The sequence below is a fragment of the Berghia stephanieae genome, chromosome 8, assembly GCF_034508935.2.
Source record: "Berghia stephanieae isolate SIO BIC M18660-M18661 chromosome 8, UCSD_Bste_1.3, whole genome shotgun sequence".
In the NCBI taxonomy this organism is placed as follows: domain Eukaryota; kingdom Metazoa; phylum Mollusca; class Gastropoda; order Nudibranchia; family Aeolidiidae; genus Berghia; species Berghia stephanieae.
The window spans coordinates 2,358,024-2,371,801 of NC_088367.1; the positions used below are offsets into that span (position 1 = coordinate 2,358,024).

At 38.3% G+C, this 13,778-nt stretch overlaps 1 protein-coding gene across 4 annotated transcripts in view; it reads left to right on the top strand.

Annotated features, from left to right (window-relative positions):
- The window catches only part of LOC144978022 (protein Obscurin-like), a 64,697-nt gene that overhangs the window by 13,289 nt on the left and 37,630 nt on the right, over positions 1 to 13,778 (top strand). For all 4 annotated transcript variants that reach the window (XM_078923473.1, XM_078923475.1, XM_078923476.1 and 1 more), the window contains exon 2: positions 13,125 to 13,479. In XM_078923473.1, coding sequence (XP_078779599.1) covers positions 13,161 to 13,479 — 319 coding nt within the window. In that variant the 5' untranslated portion in view covers positions 13,125 to 13,160. The remainder of the gene's footprint in view (positions 1 to 13,124; positions 13,480 to 13,778) is intronic.

The following is a 13,778-nucleotide window of genomic DNA, read 5'->3' on the forward strand; positions in this document are numbered from 1 at the left end:
GGTGTTAGGGTTGAATGAGTTAGAGACACGGATCATTTAGCCAATAATATTAATAAAGGAGTTGTTGTGATTATCGTTTCCGTCAAGTCAAGAGGGTGCCGGTGTTTGGAAAACGGCACGGCAGCAATTTTAAAACACGGAAGATGTCAATTAGATTTCTGGAATAGTTCCATAATATTATCATCATAATGTGGTGTAAAGGTGGGTTCGTTTAACAAAGAGGGTGGAAGATGAGATGGAATTCTGAGTACAGGTCTTTAACGTTCTTTTTTTCTCTCTCTCTTTCTCTCTCTCTCTCTCTCTCTCTCTCTCTCTCTCTCTCTCTCTCTCTCTCTCTGTGTGTGTGTGTGTGTGTGTGCCTCTCTTTCTGTCTCTCTCTCCCTCTTTCTCTCTTTCTATCTCTCTCTCTTTCTCTCTCTCTTCCGTTCTCTTTCTCTCTCTCTCTCTCCCCCTCTCTCTTTCTGTCTCTCTCTCTCTCCCTCTTTCTCTCTTTCTATCTCTCTCTCTCTCTCTTCCGCTCTCTCTCTCTCTCTCTCTCTCTCTCTCTCTCTCTCTCTCTCTCTCTCTCTCTGGCTTCCTCGTTCTCTCTTCCTTTCTTTCCTTCTCTTCCCTCATCCCACCCTCCTTCTCTCTCTCTCTCTCTCTCCCTCTCTCCCTTTTTTCCTTTCTTTCAATGGGCGTTTCGTGACGAAGGGTTTGTACCCGAAACGTCCATTGTCTGTTTTGTTCCCATACGAAGCCTTTCCATTTTCAGTCTTTCGTTAGTATTTTATGATCTCCGGCTTCAGGCAGCCCTTACCGTTTTCTGATTTAAATGTTATATCCATAATACGTTAAAGCCACTATCTACGTCTAAAAGTCGTTCATCATTAACCGAGTTTTCATCATTCATTGTGTGTTTATAAGCTGAGGTGATCACCTGACTGTCGTAGATAATCATTTTAAAAGGAGAATAAAGAAGAATATGCTCGCTCTATTATAATAATAACAATCAAATCCTAGCTCACATAACCAATTGGAGTGACCCAGTTGTTTTTAAAAATAGATTTCTGTCCCCTTTTTTCACCTTTTGAACCTTTTTTCCGTCTATTTTTTTAAATTTTGTTTTTCTTATTTTGTTTTTCTTTATTTTCTTTTTTTTTTACGATTTAGCCTATCTACCGTCTTTGTCTATGGTAATAATAATAATAATATTAATAATAATAATAATAATAATAATAATAATAATAATAATAATAATAATAATAATAATAATAATAATAATAATAATAATAATAATAATAATAATAATAAGCCATGAGCTTATAAAATACCATAACACAATATCTACTTAACGTGCTCAAAGCGCATTACAAAGGGTCCCTAGCCAACAGCAACACTTAACATGTAGGACGTGACATGACGCCTGTTAGGCGATATTACAATTATTTTTCGGACAGAGACAAATCTGTTAATAGACAGGTACTCATTTTACAACTGAGTACGGTTAGAGAATGTCAGTTGTAAAGAGCCTTTTCCAAGGACTCAACTATGCGCCGAGCGAGGCTCGAACCCAAGACCTCCCGATCCGAAAACGAGTGCCATGCCAATGGATATAGGATTTTGATTTGCAGGAACGTCTATGGTCTTTATCGAGTGCTATTCACGGTTAACAGGCGAATCCCTATCATAGTTAAAGATAAAATATAAATTTAAAAAATAAAATTCCCTTTATTCGTCCCATAGTGGAAATATTTCTTTAGGGTCTATTCCAAGGGAAGACTGGAATTACCCAGGCGTTAGCCGCAGTGCAGCGCCGCCAAATTGGGCTTGGGCGATGTGACTTGCTCAAGGCCACACAGCGCAGCGGGCGGCGGGTGATCGAACTCGGTACCTTTCAGGTACGAAACAAAAAACCGTACCGCTGAGCCACGCTGACCCTAGATTCTCATATGTGACACTTCGCCTCAAAACGGTATTAAGTCGGGATGGTTAAGATGTTAAAAATTGAATTAATAGCCAGACATATCAGACTTGTGTTGAGTTTGTATGATTTATTGGGGAGAATGGATATCATGTTTTAAGGTGCTAATGCCAACAATTTATATTTTTGACCAGTTTAACGTTTAATTCGGCTTTTAAGCATCTGGTTCGTTCCGACATAATACCGTTTTGAGACGATGGCCATATGTGACCGAGTGCGCCAATCTAGTCTCGTGTCAAAGTGGAGTGGAAGCCAAAAAAAAGTATTTTATAACTGATATGATCGGATCTGTTCAATTATTTTTGGGTTTAATGAGTTTTAATCGCCGTGTACATATTATGCAGGTCTGACACCCGAACCCACTTATGGGCCTAGTTTAACATTGATATAATGGACTATATTTTCGGCGCATAGTTTAGCCTTGGAATAAGGCTCTTTACTTAGGTGTAAAATGAGTACCTGGCCGTCAACAGCGTAGTCTCTGTCGGAAAAAAAAAATAGTATTATCGCCTAACAGGCGTCATGTCTCGATCTACATGTTACGTGTTCCTGTTGGTCATGGGCCCTTTGTAAAGCATATTGAGCACGTTTAGTGGATATTGCGCTATATAACAGCTCAATTTGAAGATCAATCTAAACCAGGTTCTCCAAACTGCCCGGGATTATTTTACCGTAGAGTTTATAGATAGTTCGAAGATGACCTCACTCATGTCTTTGTTATTGATTTTTGCCATCCGCGTTTATGAGTACTTCTCACTAAACTGTATTAACCAGACTATAGATAGTATGCAGATGACGTCACTCAGGCCTTTGTTATTGTTTTTGCCATCCGCGTTTGTGAGTTGTTCTCACTAAACTGTATTAACAAGACTATAAAAGTTCATGGTTACACAGAGTTTGTGTGTTGGTCCGTTATACTTCCGGATGGCAATGTTGTGAACTCCTTGGCCAAGCGCATTCTATCTATAAACCTTCATGGTTACACACAGTTTTGTGTGTTGGCCAGTTGTACTTCCGGATGGCAATGTTGTGAACTTCTCAGCCAAGTGCATACTATCTATTGAACGATTTCCTTGCCATGCAAAGGCGAGTAAATTATCTGCAGAAGAGCATAATATACAAGGTATTATTACAGTGAAAGTAGATTTGCAAACTCAATTTTTTTTATGTGACACTTCTTAAACTTTCGATAGCATTTTAGAGATAGAATGAAGTTGACGTCACTTTGGTCTTCGTTAATCTTTTTTTTTTTTTTGCCACCGGCGTTTATGAGTAATTCTCACTAAACTGTATTAAACTGATTATAATCGTTCATAGTTACACATATTTTTGTGTGCTGTTCCGTTATACTTCCGGATGGCAATGTTGTAAGCTTCTTAGCCAAGCGCATACTATGTATACAGAGGATTGAGATGAACTTCCTAACGAAATAATGATAATGGAGAGGCTTCGAATGGGAACAAAACTACTGTATTGTTCCCATACGAAGCCTCTCTCATTATCACTCTTTCGTTAGTATGGATACTGTGCGCTTGTCCAAGAATGAAACTCACAACATTGTCATCCGGAAATATAACGGACCAACACACAAAACTATGGGTAACCTTAAAAGTTTATAGTCTGGTTGATACAGTTTAGTGAGAAATACTCATAAACATGGATGGCAAAAAACCAATAACAAAGATCCGAGTGACGTCATCTTCGTTCTATCTATTGATATATTATCTATAACAAATGATAACAATTTTTTGTACTCAAAATTATAAGGGTTCAAACGGGTGTGAACTTACCTTTGTACTCACGTAGTAGGCCCTTCACTCGGGCTGGATCATTGGCCATCCACGTCATCCCCTCCATTTTGTCCGGCTTTGTGCGTAGCCATCGTAAAGTTATGGCCTGACAACTGGCCAATAAATGACGTCAAAATGCCAGTCTTTTGCCACAACGGAAAACAAATCGTGAGTTGTATTCAATAGTTCAACCAATGAAATAACTTGTTTCCTTGAGCTCTACTAACGACAACTCACTAGGCTGTGCAAAAACCAAACAATGACGTCAAACTGCCAGTCATTTTGGATTTCAGTGTCCGGCTATAACTTAACGATGGCTACGGCCTGACACCGTAGCCATCGTTATGTTTATAGCCTGATAAACATGCTCAAAGTGCCTTTACAAGGGGTCCCTGGCCAACAGCAACACTTAACATGTAGGACGTGAACAGAGACAGCGTTGTTAACGGCTAGTTACTCATTTCACACCTGAATACGGTGAGAGACTGTGAGTAATTAGACATTTCCAAGGACTCAACTATGCGCCCAGCGAGGCTCGAACCCAGGACCTTCTTATCCAAAAGCGAGTGTCATACCACAAGACCACATAGCCACACCTTTCATACACACTTAGTTCAGATCTCTGTACTGCAAGAGAGAAAAACGACTAACAAGTTACTAACAATAATAAGTGTAGGATTATGAATTTTCGACTTACCTGTATCGCGAAGAGCTCAGTTTTCAAGTAATTCTAGACACAAAAGTAGACAAAGATAATTTTTTAAAAACGTTTTTCGTCATGTCAAAACTATTCTTTCAATCTCAGATTCACAAAGTTCATTAGTGCTTCAAAGGTGTTGAAAAATGGGGGAAGGGGGGGGGGGGGTGTGTGTGGAAAACGCTTAAAATGAAAGAAAGAATTTTTAATAGATATTAAGGTTAAAAAAAAAAATAAACCAACGACAAAAAATATTCGTAGAAAGTTTCATGATTGTTTCGGAAATGGCAGTAGATAGTTGAAGAAGAACAAGGCGGAGCGGAGAATTCTTCCAAAGAATTCCAAAGAAGCAAGGTTTAGACGCTTACATCATTACCAGCACTTTGCTCCAATTAAGCTTATTGCCAAAATATTTCAGGTAAATCGGATAGAGTGTAGATAGTGGTAGCTTTGTATGTAGCATTGAACCGACCGATATAGCTACACGGACTAACTTGCATTCCTAATGCCTTTCCTATTTAGCTTTCTACTCCATTATTCATTGCCCTTTTACCCTCGCATCTGCTCACGTGGGAGTTGTTGCTATTCCGTGGTTAGAGCTTTCTTAACATGACGTCATTTTTAGAACACACTGTGATAGTGGAGAATAATAATAAAAATACGCTTCAACAGTCATGACGTCACTTCCCCCGTAATAGCGCAGAGTAACTTAGTAACTGGCTCTAAACTATCGGGACAATGGCGGACGTCCTTATGAAATATTTCTCCGACGAGCATAAAAGCGTATCCAGAGGAGAAAAAAAAAACATTATAAATCTGATCATGTTTTGACTTTTACACATTCTGATCACAAGATATATGAAAAGTTCTTGCCAGCTATGAATAATAAAATGTACCGATTTTCTTTGTTTAGAAACACGATGGTCGCCGTTGCTGGGCGACGTGACATCAGACTATTGAATCCACTTGTGATCATGCTAAACAATGGCAATTAGAATATATAATGTGGTTAGCTATTTGTTCTTGTGGTATGACACTCGCCTTCCGACCGATAGGTTCAGGGTTCGAGTCCTGCTATGAGCGGCGCATAATTGAGTCTTTGGAAAAGGCTCTTTAATCACGTGATCTCACCGTAATCATGTGTAAAATGAGTACCCGACCATTAACAGTTTTGTCTCTATTGTTGGAAAAAAATGTAATATCGCTTAACAGGCGTCATGTTTGTGTCCTGTATGTTAAGTGTTCCTGTTGGCTATGGACCCCTTGTAAAACGCTTTTAGCACGTTTAGTTGATATTGCGTTATATAATTGCTGAAGTCAATTGAAAATAATAAATACTGACTTTTTTCGGATGTTATTTTTAGTATGCTCTGACTGAGAGATTCCAGTTAGAATGGGAGCGATCTATAGATAGTATGCGCTTGGCTAAGAAGCTCATAACATTGCCATCCGGAATTGTAACGGACCAACACATGTGTATCCATGAACGTTTATAGTCGGGTTAATAGTTCAGTGAGCATTACTCATAAATGCGGATGGCAAAAAACAACAACAAAGACCTGGGTGACGTCATCTTCGAACTATCTATATTCATGCTTTTGTCCAACCGAGTCATCAATCACATGATTTGTTACTGTCCAACGATTGGATATTTCTTAACGAATGTAAACACGCTGCTTTGTTTATGAAAATTGTAAATTTAAACGTGTGTCAAGCTGAACAAAATGACCAATCGTGATGTTAAGCTGTTAACACTTTTCACTATGTGGGTCATTTTGAGCATTCTTTGCAATGTGACCAATGACCTCGAGCACATGGAAAGGGAATATAGATCATGCCCATTGGTCACGTAACTAGCAGTGGAAAACCAAATGCAAAGGGCAGAGTAAGAGCAATACGATTCAATAGTCTGATGTCACGCCGCCCGGCAACGGAGCCATCTTGGTTCTAAACAAAGAAAATCATTACTTTTTATTTTTCATGCTGGCTAGAACTTTTCATATGTCTTGTGATCAGAATGTGTAAAAGTCAAAACATGATCAAATGTATGAGTTTTTTTTTTTCCTCTGGATACCCTTTATGCTCGCCGGAGAAATATTTCATACGGGCGTCCGCCATTGTTCCGATAGTTTAGAGCCAGTGTTACTAAGTTACCATGCGTCATTAGGAAGGAAGTGACGTTACGACTGTTGAAGAGTATTTCCTTCATTCTATTATTTGTCCGTGTGGGCTTGTGGGTGTGTCATAAACACATAGTAGACCGCCTAGTGAACCCATTGGTTGAACTATTGAATACAACTCACGGTGTGTTTTCTTTTGTGGCCAAAGACTTGTCTTTTCACGTCATCTGTTGGTCAGTGTCAGGCCGTAGCCGTCGTTAACTGATAGCCTGACACTGACCAAAAAATGACGTCAAAAGACCAGTCTTTGGCCACAAAAGAAAACAAATCGTGAGTTGTATTCAATTGAATTCAGTAGTCTGATGTCACGCTGCCCGGCAACGGCGGCCATCTTGGTTCTAAACAAAGAAAATCATTACTTTTTATTCTTCATGCTGGCTAGAACTTTTCGTATGCCTTGTGATCAGAATGTGTAAAAGTCAAAACATGATCAAATTTATGTGTTTTTTTCCCTGGATACGCTTTTATGCTCGCCGGAGAAATATTTCATACGGGCGTCCGCCATTGTTCCGATAGTTTAGAGCCAGTGTTACTAAGTTATCATGCGTCATTAGGAAGGAAGTGACGTTACGACTGTTTAAGAGTATTGTCCAACCATTGGGACGACTTGTTTCCAAAATGCATACCTCCAGAAAGAACCCTAACATAATTAAACACATCCGGTCAATCCCATGAGCACAAATCCAAACAACTCCAATATATTACAATACATGTTACAGTTCCAAATATTATTTGATTTAAAATGTCATAGTATTTGTGTCAATGTAAAATGCATAGATCACCGAAACGAGATGGTTAAAAGATATATAGAGATGCTATATTATTATTATTATTATTATTATTATTATTATTATTATTATTATTATTATTATTATCATTATTATTATTATTATTATTATTATTATTATTATTATTATTATTATTATTATTATTATTATTATTATTATTATTATCATCATCATCATCATTATTATTATTATTATTATTATTATTATTATTATTATTATTATTATTATTATTATTATTATTATTATTTAATACTTTCAATCTCTGCTTCCACCTTCACCCCCACCCTTTCTCCCAAACAGGCCCTCTTCTTTTGTCTAAAAATATAACACACCAACTTTTAAAACTAACACAATCATAATATAGATAGATTGAAGTTGACGCCACTCGCGTCTTTGTTATTGTTTTTTTTTTTTTTTTTTCATTTTTTTTTTTTTTTTGTTTTGTTTTGTTTTTTTTTGTTTTGTTTTGTTTTTTTTTTTTTGGTTTTTGTTTTTTTTTTGCTGTCTATGTTTATGAGTAATTCTCACTAAACTGTATTAACCAGACTATAAACTCTCATGGATACACATAGTTTTGTGTGTTAGTCCGTTATACTTCTGGCTGGCAATGTTGTGAGCTTCTTAGCCAAGCGCATCCTATCTATAAGGTCACCTTCTTCACCGTAAGCCCTCACTCTCTCACGTCAGCCTAACTCACCTTTGAGATAAATACAGTCTGACACGCTACATGAACCCATTCACCCCAATCTGTCCAATAATTGTCATTAGTAGTTAAACCCGAGTCCTCATTAAATTAAACAGCATTCCACAAAAGCACGTAGATATGCTATAATTAATATCTAGCCCATCCTTTCAAAACGGTGTTATCGTCAGGATGAGCTACGTGCAACGTGCACTTATTTGCAGGTATGATAACCCAGTTTATGAAAGAGTCATTGTTCGAATGGAAATCTTTTTTTTATTATTTAAATAAATGACGCAAAATATTGTCCATTAAAACAATGTTAAACTAGGCCCATAATTGGGTTCGAGTGCAAGACCTGCATGTATGTATACGTCGGTTACGTGCCTGGGTATTTATTGGGAAGCAGAAGTCGTGACGTCAAACCACCTCCCTCTCTGACGGTTCTAAACCCCTTGGCAGTGTGTCACCATTCCTCAGGAGGACTAAAACTGTAGAGGTTCCATATTGAATCATAATGTGACGTATTAGTTTTAGTAGCAGGATGTATAGATAGTATGCAGATGGCGTCAGTCAGGCCTTTGTTATTGTTTTTGCCATCCGCGTTTGTGAGTTGTTCTCACTAAACTGTATTAACCAGACTATAAAAGTTCATGGTTACACAGGGTTTGTGTGTTGGTCCGTTATACTTCCGGATGGCAATGTTGTGAACTCCTTGGCCAAGCGCATTCTATCTATAGATAGAACGAAGTTGACGTCATTCAGGTCTTTGTTGTTGCTTTTTGCCATCCGCGGTTATAAGCAATTCTCACTAAACTGTATTAACCAGACTATAAAAGTTCATGGTTACACATCGTTTTGTGTGTTGGTCCGTTATACTTCCGGATGGCAATGTTGTGAGTTTCTTAGCCAAACGCATACTATCTATAGGCAGATTCTTATATAATTCCTGGGCATAAAACAGCGAAGGTGGGTGATCTTTATTGACGACCACCTTTTATCTAGGCTGTGTGATCTAGTGGTATGACACTCGCTTTCGGATCGGAAGGTCCTGGGTTCGAGCCTCGCTCGGCGCATAGTTGGTCCTTGGAAAAGACTCTTTACTCACATTCTCTCACCGTACTCAGGTGTAAAATGTGTACCTGACCGTTAACATCCTTGTCTCTGTCCGAAAAAAATGTAATATCGCCTAACAGGCGTCATGTTTCGTTCTACATGTTACGTGTTGCTGATGGTCAGGTACCCCTTGTAAAGCGCTTTGAGCACATTTAGTGGATATTGCGCTATATAAAAGCTCTCTCTCTAGTTATATATATATATTTTTTTTTTAAGATAATAGGTTTGTATCACTCTGAAACCAGAAGATCAGAATTGCCCCATATATGTTATCTATTCTTGGTTGTGGAAAATAATCTAATATTTCATTTGAAAACTGGCGCTGATATAACCTAAATGTGTTGCAAGCGCCGTAAAACCCTTAAAAACAAACAAACATTTGAAAAAATAAGTAATAATAATAATGATGATGATGATGATGATGATGATGATGATGATGATGATGATGATGATGATGATGAAGATGATGATGATGATGATGATGATGAAGATGATGATGATGATGATGATGATGATGAAGATGATAATCTTTTTTTTTTTAATCAATGTCTATAAGACTTCTTGTCAATTCACTCTGTGTGGTCCAATAATTATTCCGGCAGAAGACCGTTCAGAGACGATAAGTCACAAATATCGGCGTGAACTTTTGACCCCCGTCGTCAGCCTAGATAATCTACTACGTCAGATTCCAGATACTGTAACAGTTTTAACCAGTTAACTGTCGCACTCTAGAAAAAACTCTTATTTTAAAATTTTGGCCAGAAAACTTGTCCTTCAAATATCGATCGATTCAAATGACAATTATCTTGGCAAAAAACAATAATGTCAAACCTGGGACTTTAATGAAAGTTTGAGAGTATTTTGTCAAGATGACGGTCATTTAAATCGATCGATATTTGAAGGACAAGTTTTCTGGCCATATTTTTAAAATGAGATTTTTTTTTCGCCAGAGTACGGTTATGAAGAGGTTAACCCTCTCCTTACCAACTATAGGAAAATCGTCACATTCGTTACGATACAACCGGCATGTTTCTTATTCAAATTTCTCTTGTAGATCTTAAAATTCAAAGAAAATGAACAGTGTGTGTTGTAGAGCATGTTTTGCTAAAGAAATCATTTATCCCAAGAACATCTACTGCTATTGTGTTTGAGTGATAAAAAATATATTTTTATGTTTGTTGGGTGGTGTGAGGTTTTGGGGAAAATCCTGAAAATGGCTGGTAAGGAGAGGGTTAAAATGTGAGAAGTACCAATGTGGTGTAATGAGAGAGTGACGTGTGTGTATGTGTGTGTGTGTGTGTGAGTGTGTGTGTGTGTGTGTGTGTATGTGTTGTAGTGGCGGTGGTGTTGATGAGTGAGAGGGCGTCAGTCAGAACTAGACTGACGAAATGTTCTCAAGTGGTAAGAGTTGAAGATGGGTAGACAGGTGGGTCGTAGTCTACTCTGGAAAAACCCATAGTTTAAAATTTGGCCAGAAAACTCGTCCTTCAGTTAATTATCGATCGATTTAAGTGACCGTCATCTTGTCCAAAAAAAAACCCTCAATCCTGGGACTTTGACTTGGTGAAGTCCTAGGTTTGAGCGTTTTTGTCAACACGAGGGTTATTTAAATCGATCGATATTTAATTTGTTTGAAGGACGAGTTTTCTGGCCAAATTATAAATAAATATGAGTTTTTCCAAAGTAAGGCGGAGGTTTGGTTGTAGAATTGTGGTGGTGGCGGTGGTTGGTGGAATGTGGCATCCCAAATATTTGGGTTATCAGTCGATTTTCCAATTTCGTCATCATTGATTTTTTTTCTTCTTTTTTTTTTTTTAAATTGTAAAACCAGACGTAAGTGCTGACGTGAATCTATAGATAGAACGAAGATGACGTCACTCAGGCCTTTGTTATTGTTTTTTTTTTTTTTTTTTTTTTTGCCACCTATGTTTATGAGTAATTATCACTAAACTGCATTTACGCCAGACTATAAACATTGAAGGTGACACAGAGTTGTGTGTGTTGGTACGTTATACTTCCAGATGGCAATGTTGTGAGTTTCTTATCCAATGCATACTATCTATAGATAGTATTCGCTTGGCTAAGAGGCTCACAACATTGCCATCCGGAAGTATAACTGATCAATACAAAAACTATGTGTAACTATGAACTTTTATAGATAGTATGCGCTTGGCTAAAAAGCTCATAACGTTACCATTCGGAAGTATAACGGACCAACACACAAAACATTGTGTAATCATGAACTTTTATAGTGTGGTTGATAGAGTTTAGTGAGAATCACTCACAAACGCGGATGGCAAAATACAATAACAAAGGCTTGAGTGACGTCATCTTCGTTCTATCTATAGCCTGACACTGAAATTCAAAAGGACTGGCAGTTTGACGTCATTATTTGGTTTTTGCACCGCCTAGTGAGTTGTCGTTAGTAGAGCTCATGGAAACAAGTCATTTCATTGGTTGAACTATTGAACACAACTCACGAATTGTTTTCTTTTGTGGCAAAAGACTGGCATATTGACGTCATTTTTTGCTCAGTGTCAGCGTGGCCTTCGTAAAGTTATGGCCTGATACTGACCAAAAATGACGTCAAAATGCCAGTCTTTTGCTACAAAAGAAAGCAAATCGTGAGTTGTATTCAATAGTTCAGCCAATGAAATAACTTGTTTCCATGAGCTCTACTAACGACAACTCACTAGGCGGTGCAAAAACCAAATAATGACGTCAAACTGCCAGTCGTTTTGGATTTCAGTGTCAGGCTATAACATAACGACGGCTACGGCCTGACACTGACCAAATGTGACGTCAAACTGCCAGTCCTTTTGGATTACAGTGTCAGGCTATAACATAACGATGGCTACGGTCTGACACTGACCAAATAATGACGTCAAACTGCCAGTCCTTTTGGATTTCAGTGTCAGGCTATAACATAACGATGGCTACGGCCTGACACTGACCAAATAATGACGTCAAACTGCCAGTCCTTTTGGATTTCAGTGTCAGGCTATAACATAACGATGGCTACGGTCTGACACTGACCAAATAATGACGTCAAACTGCCAGTCCTTTTGGATTTCAGTGTCAGGCTACAACATAACGATGGCTACGGTCTGACACTGACCAAATAATGACGTCAAACTGCCAGTCCTTTTGGATTTCAGTGTCAGGCTACAACATAACGATGTGTGTCTGTATAGATAGTATGCGTTTGGCTAAGGAGCTCATAACATTGCCATCCGGAAGTATAACGGACCAACACACAAAACTCTGTGTATCCATGAACGTTTATAGTCAGGTTAATACAGTTCAGTGAGCATTACTCATAAACGCGGATGGCAAAAAAACAATAACAAAGACCTGAGTGACGTCATCTTCGAACTATCTATAACGCACGAACACACAAAACTTCGTTTATCCATGATCGTTTATAGATAGAATGCGCTTGGCCAAGGAGTTCACAACATTGCCATCCGGAAGTATAACGGACCAACACACAAACTCTGTGTAACCATGAACTTTTATAGTCTGGTTAATACAGTTTAGTGAGAACAACTCACAAACGCGGATGGCAAAAACAATAACAAAGGCCTGAGTGACGTCATCTTCGAACTATCTATAGTCTGGTTAATACAGTTTAGTGAGAATTACTCATAAACGCGGATGGCAAAAAAAAACAATAACAAAGATCTGAGTGAAGTCAACTTTGAACTATCTTTTGTGTGTGTGTGTGTGTGTGTGTGTTTGTGTGTTTGTGTGTGTGTGTGTGTGCATATGTATGTCTGTGTGTGTTTCACATTCTTCTTTTCATTTCATGGCAATATCAAATGTGTCATGTATTTTGTTGAAATCAGATCAGATTCAACTCCCAAAAATTTTCCATCATTATTTTCTTTTTCTCTCCTTCATTACAGTAAGCTAGAGCTGGATTAGTCATCACTACAAGAACAATGGGGGTGGGAGACGATGTTGCACCTCGATTCACGCAGAAACCTGCACTCAAACAGGAAGATGGCGGAAAGAAGCTCGTCTTCCATTGTATTCTCGAAGCTTCTCCCCAACCGGAAATCGCCTGGTTTTTGGGGCCTAATCCAATCAGTGCCACAAACAGGACGCGCATGCGCACCGAGCCTGTTGCTGGCTCAACTTCTGCGTTCAACGTCATTTTGGAGATCATCGGAGTTACCCAAAATGACGCTGGAATGTACAAAGTCGTTGCTAAAAATAGACTAGGAGAAGTGTCAGCTTCTATAAATCTCAACTTTAGTGGTAAGTATTGAACTAATTAAACTCTGTATTTACATATATGGCCAGAAAGCTATTTGTAAACAATCAACTATATTATTTGTCCGAGCGGAATAGAGGGTGTGTCAGAAATCCTGCGTTTTGATTGGTCAAAGATCTGCTGGTTTATTATTGCTAAACTAAGCGAACAACACCGGTGTAACACATTTGTATGCGTATAAGTAAATAAGTGCGTAGCCATCGTTATAGCCTGACACTAGAACACTCTAGGACAGTTTGACGTCAATTTTTAGGTTTGTGTAGAGTTGTCGTTAGTAGAGCTC